At 39.8% G+C, this 15,852-nt stretch overlaps 1 protein-coding gene and 1 long non-coding RNA gene across 2 annotated transcripts in view; one reads left to right on the forward strand and one right to left on the reverse strand.

Annotated features, from left to right (window-relative positions):
• The window catches only part of LOC310725326, a 517,016-nt gene that overhangs the window by 460,648 nt on the left and 40,516 nt on the right, over positions 1-15,852 (reverse strand). The gene's annotated exons all lie outside the window — the stretch shown is intronic.
• The window catches only part of mlh1 (mutL homolog 1, colon cancer, nonpolyposis type 2 (E. coli)), a 34,157-nt gene continuing 20,204 nt past the window's right edge, over positions 1,900-15,852 (forward strand). The window contains exons 1-5 of the mRNA XM_083539980.1: positions 1,900-2,194; positions 6,648-6,738; positions 9,861-9,959; positions 10,113-10,186; positions 11,509-11,581. Of these exons, the coding sequence (XP_083396106.1) occupies positions 2,088-2,194; positions 6,648-6,738; positions 9,861-9,959; positions 10,113-10,186; positions 11,509-11,581 (444 nt within the window). The 5' untranslated portion in view covers positions 1,900-2,087. The remainder of the gene's footprint in view (positions 2,195-6,647; positions 6,739-9,860; positions 9,960-10,112; positions 10,187-11,508; positions 11,582-15,852) is intronic.

Genomic DNA, 15,852 nt, shown 5'->3' on the forward strand with positions numbered 1-15,852 from the left:
GCAAGCGATAGCTATAGGGGCCTCAATAACTGTAATAAACACTAGTTCACAAATCAAGACAGGCAGTGTAAGACTGGGCTCTTTGTCCAGAAGTGGAACCAGGCTAATATCACTGTTGGGTCCCCACCCTTTGAATGAAGGGACTATGTACAGTACAGTACAAAATCCAACTTTTCTGCATCCTGACCTGATGGCGCATGAAACAAATGCACCTGTCGTGGGCTCTTAAGCGAAAAGCTCAACAGGCATGCAATAAAAGCAAAGCTCCTGATGCAGGTATGTGAGACTACATCATCTATGAGTGTATTTACAAGTACACCTAAATGTATATACAAGTATACAAATTTGTAAATGAGTATTTGACTCATTAATATCATTCTATTAATAGATTGGTGTGCTAAGAGTAACATTCAAGTCTTTTCGCATTAACTGAGTAAAGACTCATTAAGTAAAGACTCATTAAGCAAGAGTCTTGTTACAAAAATTATAATAGGAACATTATAACCATATTAAATAATAGTAATTTAGATACTTAAGTATATTAAAAAGCAAATAATTGTACCTTTTGTCAAGTGAACGTTAAAGGGAGCACTTTTAAGTTTACTTTATTAATATTTTACCATGAGTATCTCCACTTTAACTCAACTAGATGGTTTGTGTACTTTGTCCACCACTAGTTTTACAGCAGAGTCTTTTAAATAAGGATTCTTCTTCTTTTAGCTGCTCCCAGCTATAAACTATAAACCTATAAACTTTCCCTTTCACTCTCGCAGATACCTTTCTATCACAAACAACTCCTGCCACTCTTCACTCCACTCCACTCCACCCTGCCTGCTTTCTTTTCTTGAATACACACTCTCCAATACTTTACACAGTTGACCCCAGGTACCTAAACTCATCCAGCTTCACCACCTCTTCTCCCTGCAACCACACCACTCCACTCCACTTCACTGCCCTCTCTCTCATTCACACACATGTACTCTGTCTTACTCCTACTGACTTTCATTCCCCATCTTTCCAGCACATACCTCCACCTCTCCAGTCTCTTCTCAACCTGCTCCCTACTCTCACTACAAATCACAATATCAGCCGCAAACATCATAGTCCATGGAGATTCCTGTCTGACCTTGTTCGTCAACCTGTCCATCACCACATTAAACAGGAAAAGGCATAGAGCCAATCCTTGCTGAAATACCACCATCACCTTGAACCAGTCTGTTGTTCCTACTGCACACTTCACTGCTGTCACACCGTCCTCATACAGGTTCTGCACCACCATTACATACTTCTCTGCCACACCTGAATTCCTCATACGATACCACAACTCCTTTCGGGAGCCTGTCATACACTTTCTCTAAATTCACAAACACACAATGCAACTCCTTCTGACCTTCTCTATACTTCTCCATCAACATTCTCAAGAAAAATATTCTGTCTGTATTGCTTTTCCTCCGCATGAAATTATACTGTTGCTCAGAGATGGTCAACTCTTCTCTCCAATACTCTTTGTTGAAAAAAAAACTTCAAGGTGTGACTGATCAACTTTATTCCCCTGTAGTTACTGCAGGTCTGCACATCTTCCTTATTCTTAAAAATCGGTTGCAGCACACTCCTCCATTCCTCAGGCATCCTCTCACTTTCCAAAATGTAGTTGAACAACCTGGATAAAAACTCCACTGCCATCTCTCCTAAACATCTCCATGCTTCTACCGGTATGTCATCTGGTCCAACCGACTTTCCACTCCTTCTCCATTCCTCAGGCATCTTCTCACCTTCCAGAATAAATTAAGATGGTTAAATAGCTAAATGAGAGAGACTTGAACGGGATTTAAAAGTGATTATTGACCTAATCAAGGCAACGCTCTACACTCCATACCAGCAGGTGGCGGAATACTCATCCATAAACTATTTCGCCCACCGCCAAAAACAAAGATAACGACGAAGAAACAAAACCAAACACATCCGCATGCTGTATTTTGATTGTTTGTTAACAGCGTTTACTTACTTATTACGTCTTATTCACCATCAACTTAAGAAACTTTTGTAAAGGTTTCAGTGAAGTCCCGAGGCAGTGGCTGTAAGGTGTAATGGCAGGCATGATCCGGAGATTGAATGAGACGGTTGTGAACCGCATCGCTGCTGGAGAAGTCATTCAACGACCTGCTAATGCGATTAAAGAAATGATTGAGAACTGGTGAGATGCGCTGTGCCATACTCTTAACTACGCTTATATATACACTGAACTAAATTATAAACGCAACACTTGTTTTTGCCCCCATTTTTTTATTAACTGAACTCAAGATCTAAGACTTTTTCTATGTACACAAAAGGCCTATTTCTCTCAAATATTGTTCACGAATCTGTGTTAGTGAGCACTTCTTTTCCGAGACAATCCATCCCCCTTACAGGTTTGGCATATCAAGATGCTGATTAAACAACATGATTATTGCACAGCTGCTTGCTTTAGGCTGGCCACAATTAAAGGCCACTCTAAAATGTGCATTTTTATCACACAACTCAATGCCACAGATGTTGCAAATTTTGAGGGAGCGTGCAATTGGCATGCTGACTGCAGGAATGTCCACCAGAGCTGTTGCACATGAATTGAAATGTTCATTTCTCTACCATAAGCCGTTTCAGAGAATTTGGCAGTACATCCAACTGGACTCACAACCGCAGACCACATGTAACCACACCAGCCCAGGACCTCCACATCCAGCATCTTCACCTCCAAGATCGTCTGAGACCAGCCACCCGGACAGCTGCCGCAACAATCTGTTTGCATAACCAAAAACAATTCTGCTCAAACTGTCAGAAACCGTCTCAGGGAAGCTCAACTACATGCTAGTCATCCTGACCTGACTGCAGTTCGACGTTGTAACCAACTTGAGTGGGTAAAGCTGCTTTGAGACGATGTTCATTGTTAAAAGCGCTATACAAACAAAATGGATTGAATTCAATTATTGTGGCCATCTTAAGGCACACTTGTGCAATATCATGCTGTCTAATCAGCATCTTGATATGCTTCACCTGTGGGGTGGATGGATTACCTCAACAAAGTAGAAGTGCTTACTTACACAGATTTAGACAGATTTGTGAACAATATTTGAGAGAAATAGGCCTTTTGTGTACACAGAAAAAGTCTTCAAACTTGAGTTCAGCTCATGAAAAATAGGGGCAAAAAAAAAAGGTGTTGCATTATTTATATTTATATATATATATATATATATATATATATATATATATATATATATATATATATATATATATATAATATAATATAATATACACCCTGCTATTTTGCAAGTTCTCCCACTTAGAAATCATGGAGGGGTCTGAAATTGTCATCGTAGGTGCATGTCCACTGTAAGAGACATAATCTAAAAAAGAAAATCCAGAAATCACAATATATGATTTTTAAACTATTTATTTGTATGATACAGCTGCAAATAAGTATTTGAACACCTGTCTATCAGCTAGAATTCTGACCCTCAAAGACCTGTAATGTCCACCTCCACTACATTTATCCTAAATTAGATGCACCTGTTTGAGGTCGTTAGCTGCATAAAGACACCTGTCCACCCCATACAATCAGTAAGAATCCAACTACTAACATGGCCAAGACCAAAGAGCTGTCCAAAGACACTAGAGACAAAATTTTACACCTCCACAGGGCTGGAAAGGGCTATGGGGTAATTGCCAAGCAGCTTGGTGAAAAAAGGTCCACTGTTGGAGCAATCATTAGAAAATGGAAGCAGCTAAACATGACTGTCAATCTCCCTTGGACTGGGGCTCCATGCAAGATCTCACCTCGTGGGAAAGGGAAGGTGAGAAATCAGCCCAGAACTACACGGGAGGAGCTGGTCAATGACCTGAAAAGAGCTGGGACCACTGTTTCCAAGGTTACTGTTGGTAATACACCAAGACGTCATGGTTTGAAATCATGCATGGCACGGAAGGTTCCCCTGCTTAAACCAGCACATGTCCAGGCACGTCTTAAGTTTGCCAATGACCATTTGGATGATCCAGAAGAGTCATGGGAGAAAGTCATGTGGTCAGATGAGACTTTTGGGTCATAATTCCACTAAACGTGTTTGGAGGAAGAAGAATGATGAGTACCATCCCAAGAACACCATCCCTACTGTGAAGCATGGGGTGGTAGCATCATAAGATAGGTCGAGGCTGGTTCTTCCAACTTGACAATGACCTGAAGCACACAGCCAGGATAACCAAGGAGTGGCTCTGTAAGAAGCATATCAAGGTTCTGGCGTGGCCTAGCCAGTCTCCAGACCTAAACCCAATAGAGAATCTTTGGAGGAAGCTCAAACTTCGTGTTTCTCAGCGACAGGCCAGAAACCTGACTGATCTAGAGAAGATCTGTGTGGAGGAGTGGGCCAAAATCCCTCCTGCAGTGTGTGCAAACCTGGTGGAAAAATTACAGGAAACGTTTGACCTCTGTAATTGCAAACAAAGGCTACTGTACCAAATATTAACATTGACTTTCTCAGGTGTTCAAATACTTATTTGCAGCTGTATCATACAAATAAATAGTTAAAAAATCATACATTGTGATTTCTGGATTTTATTTTTTTTTTTAGATTGTCTCTTACAGTGGACATGCACCTACGATGACAATTTCAGACCCCTCCATGATTTCTAAGTGGGAGAACTTGCAAAATAGCAGGGTGTTCAAATACTTATTTTCCTCACTGTGTGTGTGTGTGTGTGTGTGTGTGTGTGTGTGTGTGTGTGTGTGTGTGTGTGTGTATATATGTATATGTATGTGTGTATATATGTATATGTATGTGTGTATATATGTATATATGTGTGTGTGTGTGTGTGTGTATATATGTATATGTATATATATACAGTACAGACCAAAAGTTTGGACACACCTTCTCATTCAAAGAGTTTTCTTTATTTTCATGACTATGAAAATTGTAGAGTCACACTGAAGGCATCAAAACTATGAATTAACACATGTGGAATTATAAACATAACAAAAAAGTGTGAAACAACTGAAAATATGTCATATTGTAGGTTCTTCAAAGTAGCCACCTTTTGCTTAGATTACTGCTTTGCACACTCTTGGCATTCTCTTGATGCCTACTTTGAAGAACCTACTTATAGTCATGAAAATAAAGACACAAGGTGTGTCCAAACTTTTGGTCTGTACTGTGTGTGTGTGTGTGTGTGTGTGTGTGTGTGTGTGTGTGTGTGTGTGTGTGTGTGTGTGTGTGTGTATATATATATATATATATATATATATATTTATATATATTATACATACACACATGTACTAGAGTTGCTGAGCTGTAGAGTAATATACCGATTATTCCAACGATTAATCGAGTAATTGGATGAGGTACTTTTTCTAAATATAGTACAGCCCCCTTAAGTTAATACTTTGTAGCGCCACCTTTTGCTGCGATTACAGCTGTAAGTCGCTTGGGGTATGTGTCTATCAGTTTTGCACATCGAGAGACTGAAATCTTTGCCCATTCCTCCTTGCAAAACAGCTCGAGCTCAGTGAGGTTGGATGGAGAGCATTTGTGAACAGCAGTTTTCAGTTCTTTCCACAGATTCTCGATTGGATTCAGGTCTGGACTTTGACTTGGCCATTCTAACACCTGGATATGTTTATTTGTGAACCATTCCATTGTAGATTTTGCTTTATGTTTTGGATCATTGTCTTGTTGGAAGACAAATCTCCGTCCCAGTCTCAGGTCTTTTGCAGACTCCATCAGGTTTTCTTCCAGAATGGTCCTGTATTTGGCTCCATCCATCTTCCTATCAATTTTAACCATCTTCCCTGTCCCTGCTGAAAAAAAGCAGGCCCAAACCATGATGCTGCCACCACCATGTTTGACAGTGGGGATGGTGTGTTCAGGGTGATGAGCTGTGTTGCTTTTACGCCAAACATAACGTTTTGCATTGTTGCCAAAAAGTTCGATTTTGGTTTCATCTGACCAGAGCACCTTCTTCCACATGTTTGGTGTGTCTCCCAGGTGGCTTGTGGCAAACTTTAAATGACACTTTTTATGGATATCTTTTAAGGAATGGCTTTCGTCTTGCCACTCTTCCATTAGGAGAGTGTACGGAGACTTGATTACACACAGGTGGATTCTATTTATCATCATTAGTCATTTAGGTCAACATTGGATCATTCAGAGATCCTCACTGAACTTCGGGAGAGAGTTTGCTGCACTGAAAGTAAAGGGGCTGAATAATTTTGCACTCCCAATTTTTCAGTTTTTTATTTGTTAAAAAAGTTTGAGAGATCCAATAAATTTCGTTCCACTTCATGATTGTGTCCCACTTGTTGTTGATTCTTCACAAAAAATTAGTTTTATATCTTTGTTTGAAGCCTGAAATGTGGCAAAAGGTCGCAAAGTTCAAGGGGGCCGAATACTTCCCAAGGCACTGTATATTTATATAGTATACTAAATATACAAGAGAAAAGAAGATGGATCTCTTAACAAGTAATTTTTCATTTTTAATAATTTTTTTTTTTCATTATTCTGACAATATTTCTCATAATTCAGTTATATAGTAGCAATGAAACATAGCAACTACAGGTTTGTCAGTTTAGCTTTATAAAAGTTCTCAATAAATAGATTTATTTATGAATAATGTTTTTTTTACAGTCTGGATGCAAAGTCCATGAACATTCAGGTGTCTGTCAAAGAGGGAGGTCTGAAGCTGATCCAGATTCAGGATAATGGCTCTGGAATTAGGGTAACACCATCGTGATTCCATTTTCACCACCTCTATTCCCTGCAACTGCACCACTCCACTGTCTTCCCTCTCATTCACACACGTACTCGGTTTACTCCTACTGACTTTCATTCCCCTTCTCTCCAGCACATACCTCCACCTCTCCAGGCTCTTCTCAACCTGCTCACTACTCTCACCACAAATCACAATATCATCCACAAACATTAAATGCCAGGGAGACTCATGTCAGACCTTGTCTGTCAACCTGTCCATCACCACTGCAAACAGGAAAGGGCTCAGAGCCGATGCTTGATGCAGTCCAACCTCCACTCTGAACCAGTCTGTTGTTCCTACTGCACACTTTACAGCTGTCACACTGTCCTCATACATGTCCTGCACCACCCTCACATACTTCTCTGACACACCAGACTTCCTCATAGAATACCACAAAACCATGTCGTAGGCTTTCTCTAAATCCACAAACACACATTGCAACTCCTTCTGTCCTTCTCTATACTTCTCCATCAACATTCTCAATTCAAATAATGCGTCTGTGGTGCTCTTCCTCGGAATTAAACCATACTGTTGCTCAAAGATGGTCACCTCTTCTCTCAGCTCTTTCCCATAACTTCTTGGTGTGACTCATCAACGTCACATCCCTCTTCACATGCTGCCACATCTCCTTGTACTCCTGCCTATTTTTCTCATCACTATCTCCAATTCTGTTTTGCCAACCTCTTTCTCCTTATGCTTTCCTGCACTTCCTCATTCCACCACTGTGTCTCTTTGTCTTTCTTTCTATTTACAGATGTTACACCAAATACCTTTCTTGCTGTCTCCCTTATCACTTCTGCAGTAGTTGCCCAATCATCCAGAATCTCTTCACCAACACCGAGCCCCTGTCTGACCTCTTCCCTGTATCTCATATTACAGTTTTCCTTCTTCAGTTTCCACCATCTTATTCTTCTTTCAGTCCTCACTCTCCACCTCTTCTTCTTCACCTCCAAAACCATCTTACAGACCACCATCCGATGCTGTCTATCTACACTGTCCCCTGCCAACACCTTGCAGTCTCCAATCTCCTTCAGGTTGCATCTCCTACATAGAACATAGTCCACCTGTGTGCTCCTTCCTCCACTCTTATACGTCACCCTATGATCCTCCTTCTTCTTAAAATAAGTATTCACCAGTGCCATTTCCATCCTTTTAGCAAAATCTACCATCTGCCCTTCCACATTCCTCTACTTGAGGCCATACCTACCCTTCACCTACATGCCCATTAAAGTCTGCCCCAATCACCAATCTTTCATACCTAGGTACACCTTCTACCACTTCATCTAACTCACTCCAAAATTTTTCCTTCTCATCCATTTCACAGCCCACTTGTGGCGCATAAGCACTGATGACCTTTATCATCAGCCCTTCAACTTCCAGCTTTACGTTCATCACCCTATCAGAAACTCTCTTCACCTCCACTACACTCTTACTGTACTCTTCCTTCAAAATCACCTCTACACCATTTCTCTTTCCATCCACACCATGATAGAACAGTTTAAACCCATTTTCAATGTTCCTGGTTTTACTCCCTTTCCACTTGGTCTCCTGAACACACAACATATTTACCATTCTCCTCTCCATCTTATCAGCTAAATCTCTCCCTTTACCAGTCATAGTGCCAACATTTAAAGTACCAACCCAAACCTCCACTCTCCTACACTCCTCCTTTTCCTGCTGTCTCTGTAGACATCTTCCTCCTCTTCTTCTCCTCCTTTGGCCACCAGTACCCCAATTTCCACTGGTACCCTGTTAGCTAACAATACCTGTTGCGTTCGTTGCAAACAGTGCAGACGAAAAACAGTACAGACAGACAGTGCAGACAAACATTTAAAGACAAAACGCATAACCCAATATAGCGTCAACCAGTAAATTATGCATGCAATTATGCATACCAGCATGTTCGCTCCTCTCGTTGCAATGTCCACATGCTGATGGAGTTTAGTGAGCACAGTCCTGAGATTCGCATAGTTTAAATCTCCGGCGATAATAAACAATCCGTCGCGGTGAGCATTCTGCAGGTCGTTAATAGCGCCATAGAGTTCACACAGTGCCTCCTTAGCATTAGCGCTGGGAGGAATGTACACTCCGACAATGAAAACAGTGGTGAACTCCCGTGGTAAATAAAACGGTCTGCAACAGTCACTAACTCCACTAGCTTGAGACAAGCAGAGTTCTTGCACCATTCCTTGTTAATATAAACACACGCCACCACAGCGAGTCTTACCGCACAGAGCTGCGTTTCTGTCGGCACGAAACACGGTTAGCCCGTCTAGCTGGATGGCGGCTTCCAGAACTCTGTCGATGAGCCACGTCTCTGAGAAAACAAAGACGTAGCAGTCTCTGAACTCTGGCCACGTGGTCCGCTGGAGTTGGGTTGTAATCCAGTTTATTGTCCAGGGAGCAGACATTAGAAAGAAGAAGGACAGGAGAGCCGGCCGTCTAGGGTTAGCATTTAGCCCAGCACAGACACCCGCCCTCTTGCCGCGCTTCCGCTTCCTCGAGCAGCGCTTCCAACGTTCCCTTCATAGCAAGTACTACAAGTAGTAGTTTGAAGTGTGTATGATGTATGTTTTTTGTATACGTGTTTAATGGTATAGGCAGTGAAATACAAGTTAAAGCATATGTGATATGTTCAGTGTTGATTGGTTATAAAGAAAAAATTTAAATAAAATTTTGGTCCTGGTTGACAGCAGTGTCAAAAATTTGGTTCCCAAGAAGTTAAAGGAGTATAGTGTTGACAGCAGAGTCACACAGTATGATGAAGGAGAATGGGGCTGGTTTTGTCCTGAAGTCTATCATATATTAAGGGTCCCTGGTGGTCTAGTGGTTAGGATGCGGCGCTCCCACCGCTGCGGCCCCATTCAGTTCGATCCCCATTCAGGGAACCGACCCCAGCCACCCTTAGTGCCAGTCCCAAGCCCAGATAAATGGGGAGGGTTGTGTTAGGAAGGGCATCCAGCGTAAAAACGTGCCAAATCAAACATGCGGATGATCCGCTCTGGCGACCCCTAATGGGGAGTAGTCGAAAGAAAGTTTATTCTATATTGTTATTCTGTCTTAGTTACATTTTCCACTCTGCACGGCAGAAAGAAGACCTGCAAATTGTATGTGAGCGGTTCACAACCAGCAAGCTTCAAACCTTTGAGGATCTTACATCTATTTCAACCTATGGATTCAGAGGAGAGGTATGATTATAGTGAGGGATTTCTATTCATTGGAATCTGACTAGATTTACAAATGACTTTCTTTTTTAAGTTGTGTTTTTTGTTTTTAAAGAAGAAACAATTTTTGCTTAATTTGCTTTCAAGTTAATTGTGAGTCTTTCACTTTTATGGCAGGCACTTGCCAGCATAAGCCATGTAGCCCATGTTACAATTACCACAAAAACAGCAGATGAAAAATGTGCTTACCGGTAAGTGCAACTTCATGTGTATATTATTATTCATTTATTTTTCATTTATTTTCCAAGTGCTGATTCAATATTTTAAACCTGGTGTTTGTCTCATAATACAAGACAAATATGTTATCTTTTAATTAGACATAGTCACTGTAATAACTTGTGCTGCATGTTGGGCATATTGACAGTAAGTAAATAGGTGAGCTATTTACTTGCATTGCTTGCATTGAACTGCTGTTAGAAAAGTGGTATTCCCTAATTAAACGAAGTGCTTTAGGATTGTTGTGTTTAGTGCAAACGTCATCCTTTTCATGTGCACAAAACCTGCTTATCTCAACCTGGATTTAAATGTGGTAGATTGATAACAAAACTCCTTAAACAATCACTTTGGCATTTGTTGGCTCTAGTTGGCATACCAGCTTTTTAAAACAATCTCCTGAAATCCAAAATAATAAAATTGTTTACCGTATTTTTCGGACTATAAGCCGCTACTTTTTCCCCATGTTTTGAACCCCGCGGCTTAAACAAGAAGCGGCTTATTTATTAATTTTTCCTGGGTTTTTCCCGGTTTCACAAACTTCAAGAAAAAAAACTTAACCCCATAACATTAGACCAATGAAATTTCCGAACGGAAACGAAAAAACGCACCTCACCTGTGTTCTGAGCTGCACGGCTTCGGGCTTTTTTTTTTTTTAACGCACGACGATGCCAAAAGATATAAACTCTCGTGAGAAATAGTTGTGAAAGGAAGGAGGAAGACAGTGAATAATGACTTTCTTGGTAGGCTACTGTTTAGATACAAGCCGTTGTAACGCGTTGAGTCTGGGTCATGGGATAGCTCGCTAACTCCAGTTGCAACAGAAATCATATAAGCACAGACAGGTTTCCAAAACTCATGCTTTTTTATTTTTCTTGGCAACAGCGTTACGGGTTAGTCAAAGAAACTTAGAAATGAGCATCAGAAAATAATAAGGACATATTCCTCGGCCTTGCACAAATGCAGTAATACCGGAAAAAACGCAGCGGCAGCCTATTCCCAAAATGCTGCTCTGCTCTTAAAAGAGCCACAACATATTTCACCAATTACACAGTATATAACGGCTTATATATGGGTGCGCTTTATAGTCCGGAAATTACGGTACCTATAATGGCATGATCTTTTAAAATTAAAAGGCATGCAGGAGAAACTGTTTAATTGTAATCTAAATTATGTATAGATTTGAACATTATAACGTGATGGTATGGAACACCATTTCATTATACTTTATTTTCATCTTAAAAATTTCAACTGATGTCATGAAATTCTCCCTTTTTTTTTATTTTTTTTTTATCTACAGAGCAAGTTACTGCGATGGAAAACTAAAGGCCCCAGCAAAGCCTTGTGCTGGAAACCAAGGGACACTGATCTCAGTAAGTCAATACAATATTTAATATATATATATATATAAAAAGAAATATGAGACACATAAGCTCTATTTTAACTGAATTAGTTGAATGTGTTACAATTCATTTAATCTCTAGGATTTAAGTACTAGATCAAGTGTTTAAAAGATTTTTTAAATGTTTTTTATTTAGTAGATGCTCTTTACCAAAGGGACTCACCAGAAACATGTTCCTGTGCTCGTTCATTAATTGACTTCACTCATGGGACCCATTCCTCATACATTGCATTGCACTATTGTAATAAAATTACAAAGTTAATTTATAAGTAAAAATTATTACAAGTTCATCTAATTGTGGTAATTATGTTCTGGCTAATTAGGTTCTTCAAACACACATGGCCAAAGTGTGCACACAGTTTTAATACTGCAGAGTTAGATTAATTGCGCTAAGGTTAATTGCTCTATTAACCTTAATTGCTCTATAACACAAACCCCCCCCCCCAATCCCACCCCCCTCATTAATTTATATATAGTAACAGTCAAATGTTTAGACACCTTTAGCGTTTTTTATTATTTTTATTATTTTCAACATTGTATAATAATACTAAACAATCCAAACTACAGTGGAACCCGGTTATGTCGATGTCCTAGGGGGTCGCCAAAAAGCATCGAGGTAACCGATGATCGAGATAAACGAAAATCAAAATGGCGGCAATATATTAACGTGCTTGAAATTTCTTTATGTACATGATGTGCGTTAATAAATGAGAATGTGCATGCACGTGTTTTTGAAGGGTTTTTTTACACAACAGCGTTGCCGTGATTTGTTTCATGAAGGCATGCTATAAAAATACATACAGTACATGTTTATCTGTCAGGAATCCACCTGCCACGCCCCCTTCGGCCCCCTTCGGCATGTCAGGTGCTTTCTCGGCCGCTTTCTCTGAAGCTCCGGCTTCAATCGCGCACATATGGTGCTCGTTTAGCATCATCATCAGCTCCTATTTAAACTTCCACACTCACACTGTCCGTTATTGTTGGTATATATTGGTTCACGGCGGTCGTTGTTATCGCTCATGTGTATCCCGGTACGTGTCTTCCCACCGGCATTCTCTCAACGGCTGCTCTTTTCTTCCCAAAGCGCACCGCGGATTCCCCCCCGATCCTGCCGGTGTTCATTCTATGCTTTTGCTCATCCCACGTTCCGCGCCGCCAAGCGCGGCTTTCGCCTCCCGTTCATCGCATAACATTTAACAACAAAAGGCATATGTGCACTAACTAACAGCAGAGATTCACCAGTATACAATACGACACCTGTAGCATCTGTAAGGATTGATTTTTCCGTGAGTTCTTCTGCGGCTGCACCGACATAACCGATAAAAAATGCTTAGAAAAAGCGAGATTTTGGCGGTTCCACTTCAAAAACGTCGACTTAATAGGGTTGTCGAGGTAACCAAGGGCGAGATAACCGGGTTCCACTGTATTATGTACTAAACAAACATTGTTAAACAACCCAGTGTAGATTTTCAGTTCTTCAAAGTAACCACATTTTGCTTTCATGACTACTTTGCATACTCTTCCCATTCTCTCAGTCAGCCTCATAAGGTGGTTATTTGGAATGGTTTTCCAACAAGCTTGAGGAGTTCCCAGAGGTGTTGAGTGCTTGTTAACTCTTTGTCCTGCACGTTTCAGTGTAACTCATCCCCAGACATCTCAACTAGATTTGTATTAAGTGATTTCTGGAGGCCAGGTCATCTGATGCAGCACTTCATCTCTTGAACTTCTTAAACAAATAGCTGTTACATAACCAAGAGGTTTTCTTGGGGGCCATTGTCCTTTTGGAATACAAATTATGCTCCCACTAAGTGCAAACCAGATGGGATGCCGTGTCACTAGAAAATGCTGTGGTAGCCATGCTGGATATGTGTTCCTTTGCTTTTGACTAAATCACCAGCAAAGCACCTTCACACATCAAACCTCCTCCTCCATGCTTCACAGTGGGAACCACACATTCAGGAATTGTCTTTTCACCCTCTGTACATCTAACAAAGACAAAACGGTTAGAAACGTAAATCTAAATATTGAAGTGATCACACCAAAGGACAGTTTAAGATAATGTCCATGTGTTTCTTTCCATGCATCTCTTCTAATAGTGGTGCTTCCAAAGTAATGATTTCTTTGCTACAATTCTACCATGAAGGCCTAACTCATGGATGACCACAATGTTCAACAACAGTTGTTGATGAAATATGTCTGCCACTTAAACTCCGGGATCTGGGGTTTTTGAGGCTGGTAATTGTAATAAACTTAAGCTCTTAATAAGTTCTTGGTGTTCCTTTCATGGGATGTTTCATTATAGGTAGCTCTTGGTGTTTCTTTCATGGGATGTTTCATCATGGCATTAGATGGTTTTGGCTACTGCATTTTGGGTTTAAGGTTTTAACCTAAGGTTGTTTTTTTTTAAGGTGTACTTCATGAAGTAATGATGGATCTTTTCTCTTTAATTAAATGTTTTTTTTATTTATTAAAATTTTTTTGGTCACAATTTGGATTTGTACACTAGTTGTAGTAACCCTAATTGGGGTTTTAACTCTGAACCCACCCTACCTCTGCACAAGACAACTAATGGTCTAAAACACCTTAAGAAGGCAATAGATTTTAAATGAATTCTTGACAAGGTACTCCTGTGACCCGAAACCAATTCCAGGTGACTACCTCATGAATATGATGAGAGAATGACATGAGTTTGCAGAGCTAGCAACAAATAAATGTATCTCTTTGGGACAATCTAAAATTCAAAACATATTCTGGGTTATTTGACTTTTTGCTAACTACAATATTCCATACAAGGTATTTTATAGTTTGAATGTCTTCAGTATTAATGTACAATGATGAAAATATTAATAATAATAAACGAAGAACTGTGTGTGAAAAATGCTGTGAAGTATTGATGCTTTCAACAATAAAGTGTTGGTAATTAATTTATTAATTAACAAAATAGAAAGTAAGAAAAGAGAAGTGAATTCTAATTAAATCATCACTTCCAAAACTCCTTGTTCTTCTTTTCTGGCCAGATAGTTCTTAATGACGTTGTCTTTGTTTGCGGCCGTTGTCCTGATACAGAATACATTTGGGGCCAATCAGACACCTCCCTGAATGTACTGCATGATTAATAAGTATATCCCTGTATTTCTCAGCATTGAGTACACCATTAATCCTGACCAAATCTCCAAATCCATTTGCAGAAATACAGCTCCAAACTTGCAAGGAACCCCAACTTTGCTTCACTATTGCCAGCAGACACTCAGTTCTGTGAACAAACGGCCTCTTGCTACAGCCAGACCACCTAATACAATTTTCTCTGCACCCCATTTCCTATGTATTGTCCATAGATGAGTTGCTTAGCCTTGTTTTCACAACAGAGGCTTTCTCTGGCTGAAATTCTTTCATGAAAACCGCCTCTGGCCAGACTTCTTCAGACACTTACCAGTAGATATGTGTACCTGGGTTCCAGTGGTTTCTACCAGTTCTTTGCTGATGGCACTGCTGGACATTTTCTGATGTTGAAGGGAAGTACACTAAGCATGATGTGCGTTTCATGTGTTGCATAGTCATTCTTTGGCCTGTGTCTACAGTTATTTACATTGCCCATTTGTGTGTGTACAAAATAGCTTGAACAGCACATCTTGAAATCCCAGTCTGCTTTAAAATCCGCATGAAAGGGATCTTGCTGATGCTGTATAACTACCCTGTGTCTTGTTGCATTGCTCAATCTTGCTATGCTGTCTCACATTAGTAGTTGAGTTTGGCTGTTCCACACCCAGTTTTTCAGCCTCCTACACAGCTATTTCTTTTTCAGTACATTTTTTTTCTTTGAAATGTTTTATTTTAACAGAGCAGCCACAACAAATTGATTTGGTTTAGATTTTTTTTGTTTGCTAATATTGCATTTTGTAAATTTATAAAAATAAACAATTCAAAATTTTTATATTTAATATTTGAAAGCATTCTTACATTACAACATTTCTCTATACCTGCCTAAAACTTTTGAACAGTACTGTATGTAAAACATCTTGCATCTTATTTACAGAACCTGCTAAAACTATTTTATGTATCTAAAACTTTCAAAATATAAAATTTTATTTGTAGATCACTTTTAATGATTGACATTGTCCCAAAGCAATAAAAACTTGAATAATTTAACATTTAATAACATATTTACCATAATTTCCAGACTATAAAGCGCACCCATATATAAGCCGCACTGAATTTGACAAAGATTTTTATTTTTAACATAAA

This window comes from Silurus aristotelis, assembly GCF_946808225.1.
Source record: "Silurus aristotelis genome assembly, chromosome: 4".
Lineage (NCBI taxonomy): Eukaryota > Metazoa > Chordata > Actinopteri > Siluriformes > Siluridae > Silurus > Silurus aristotelis.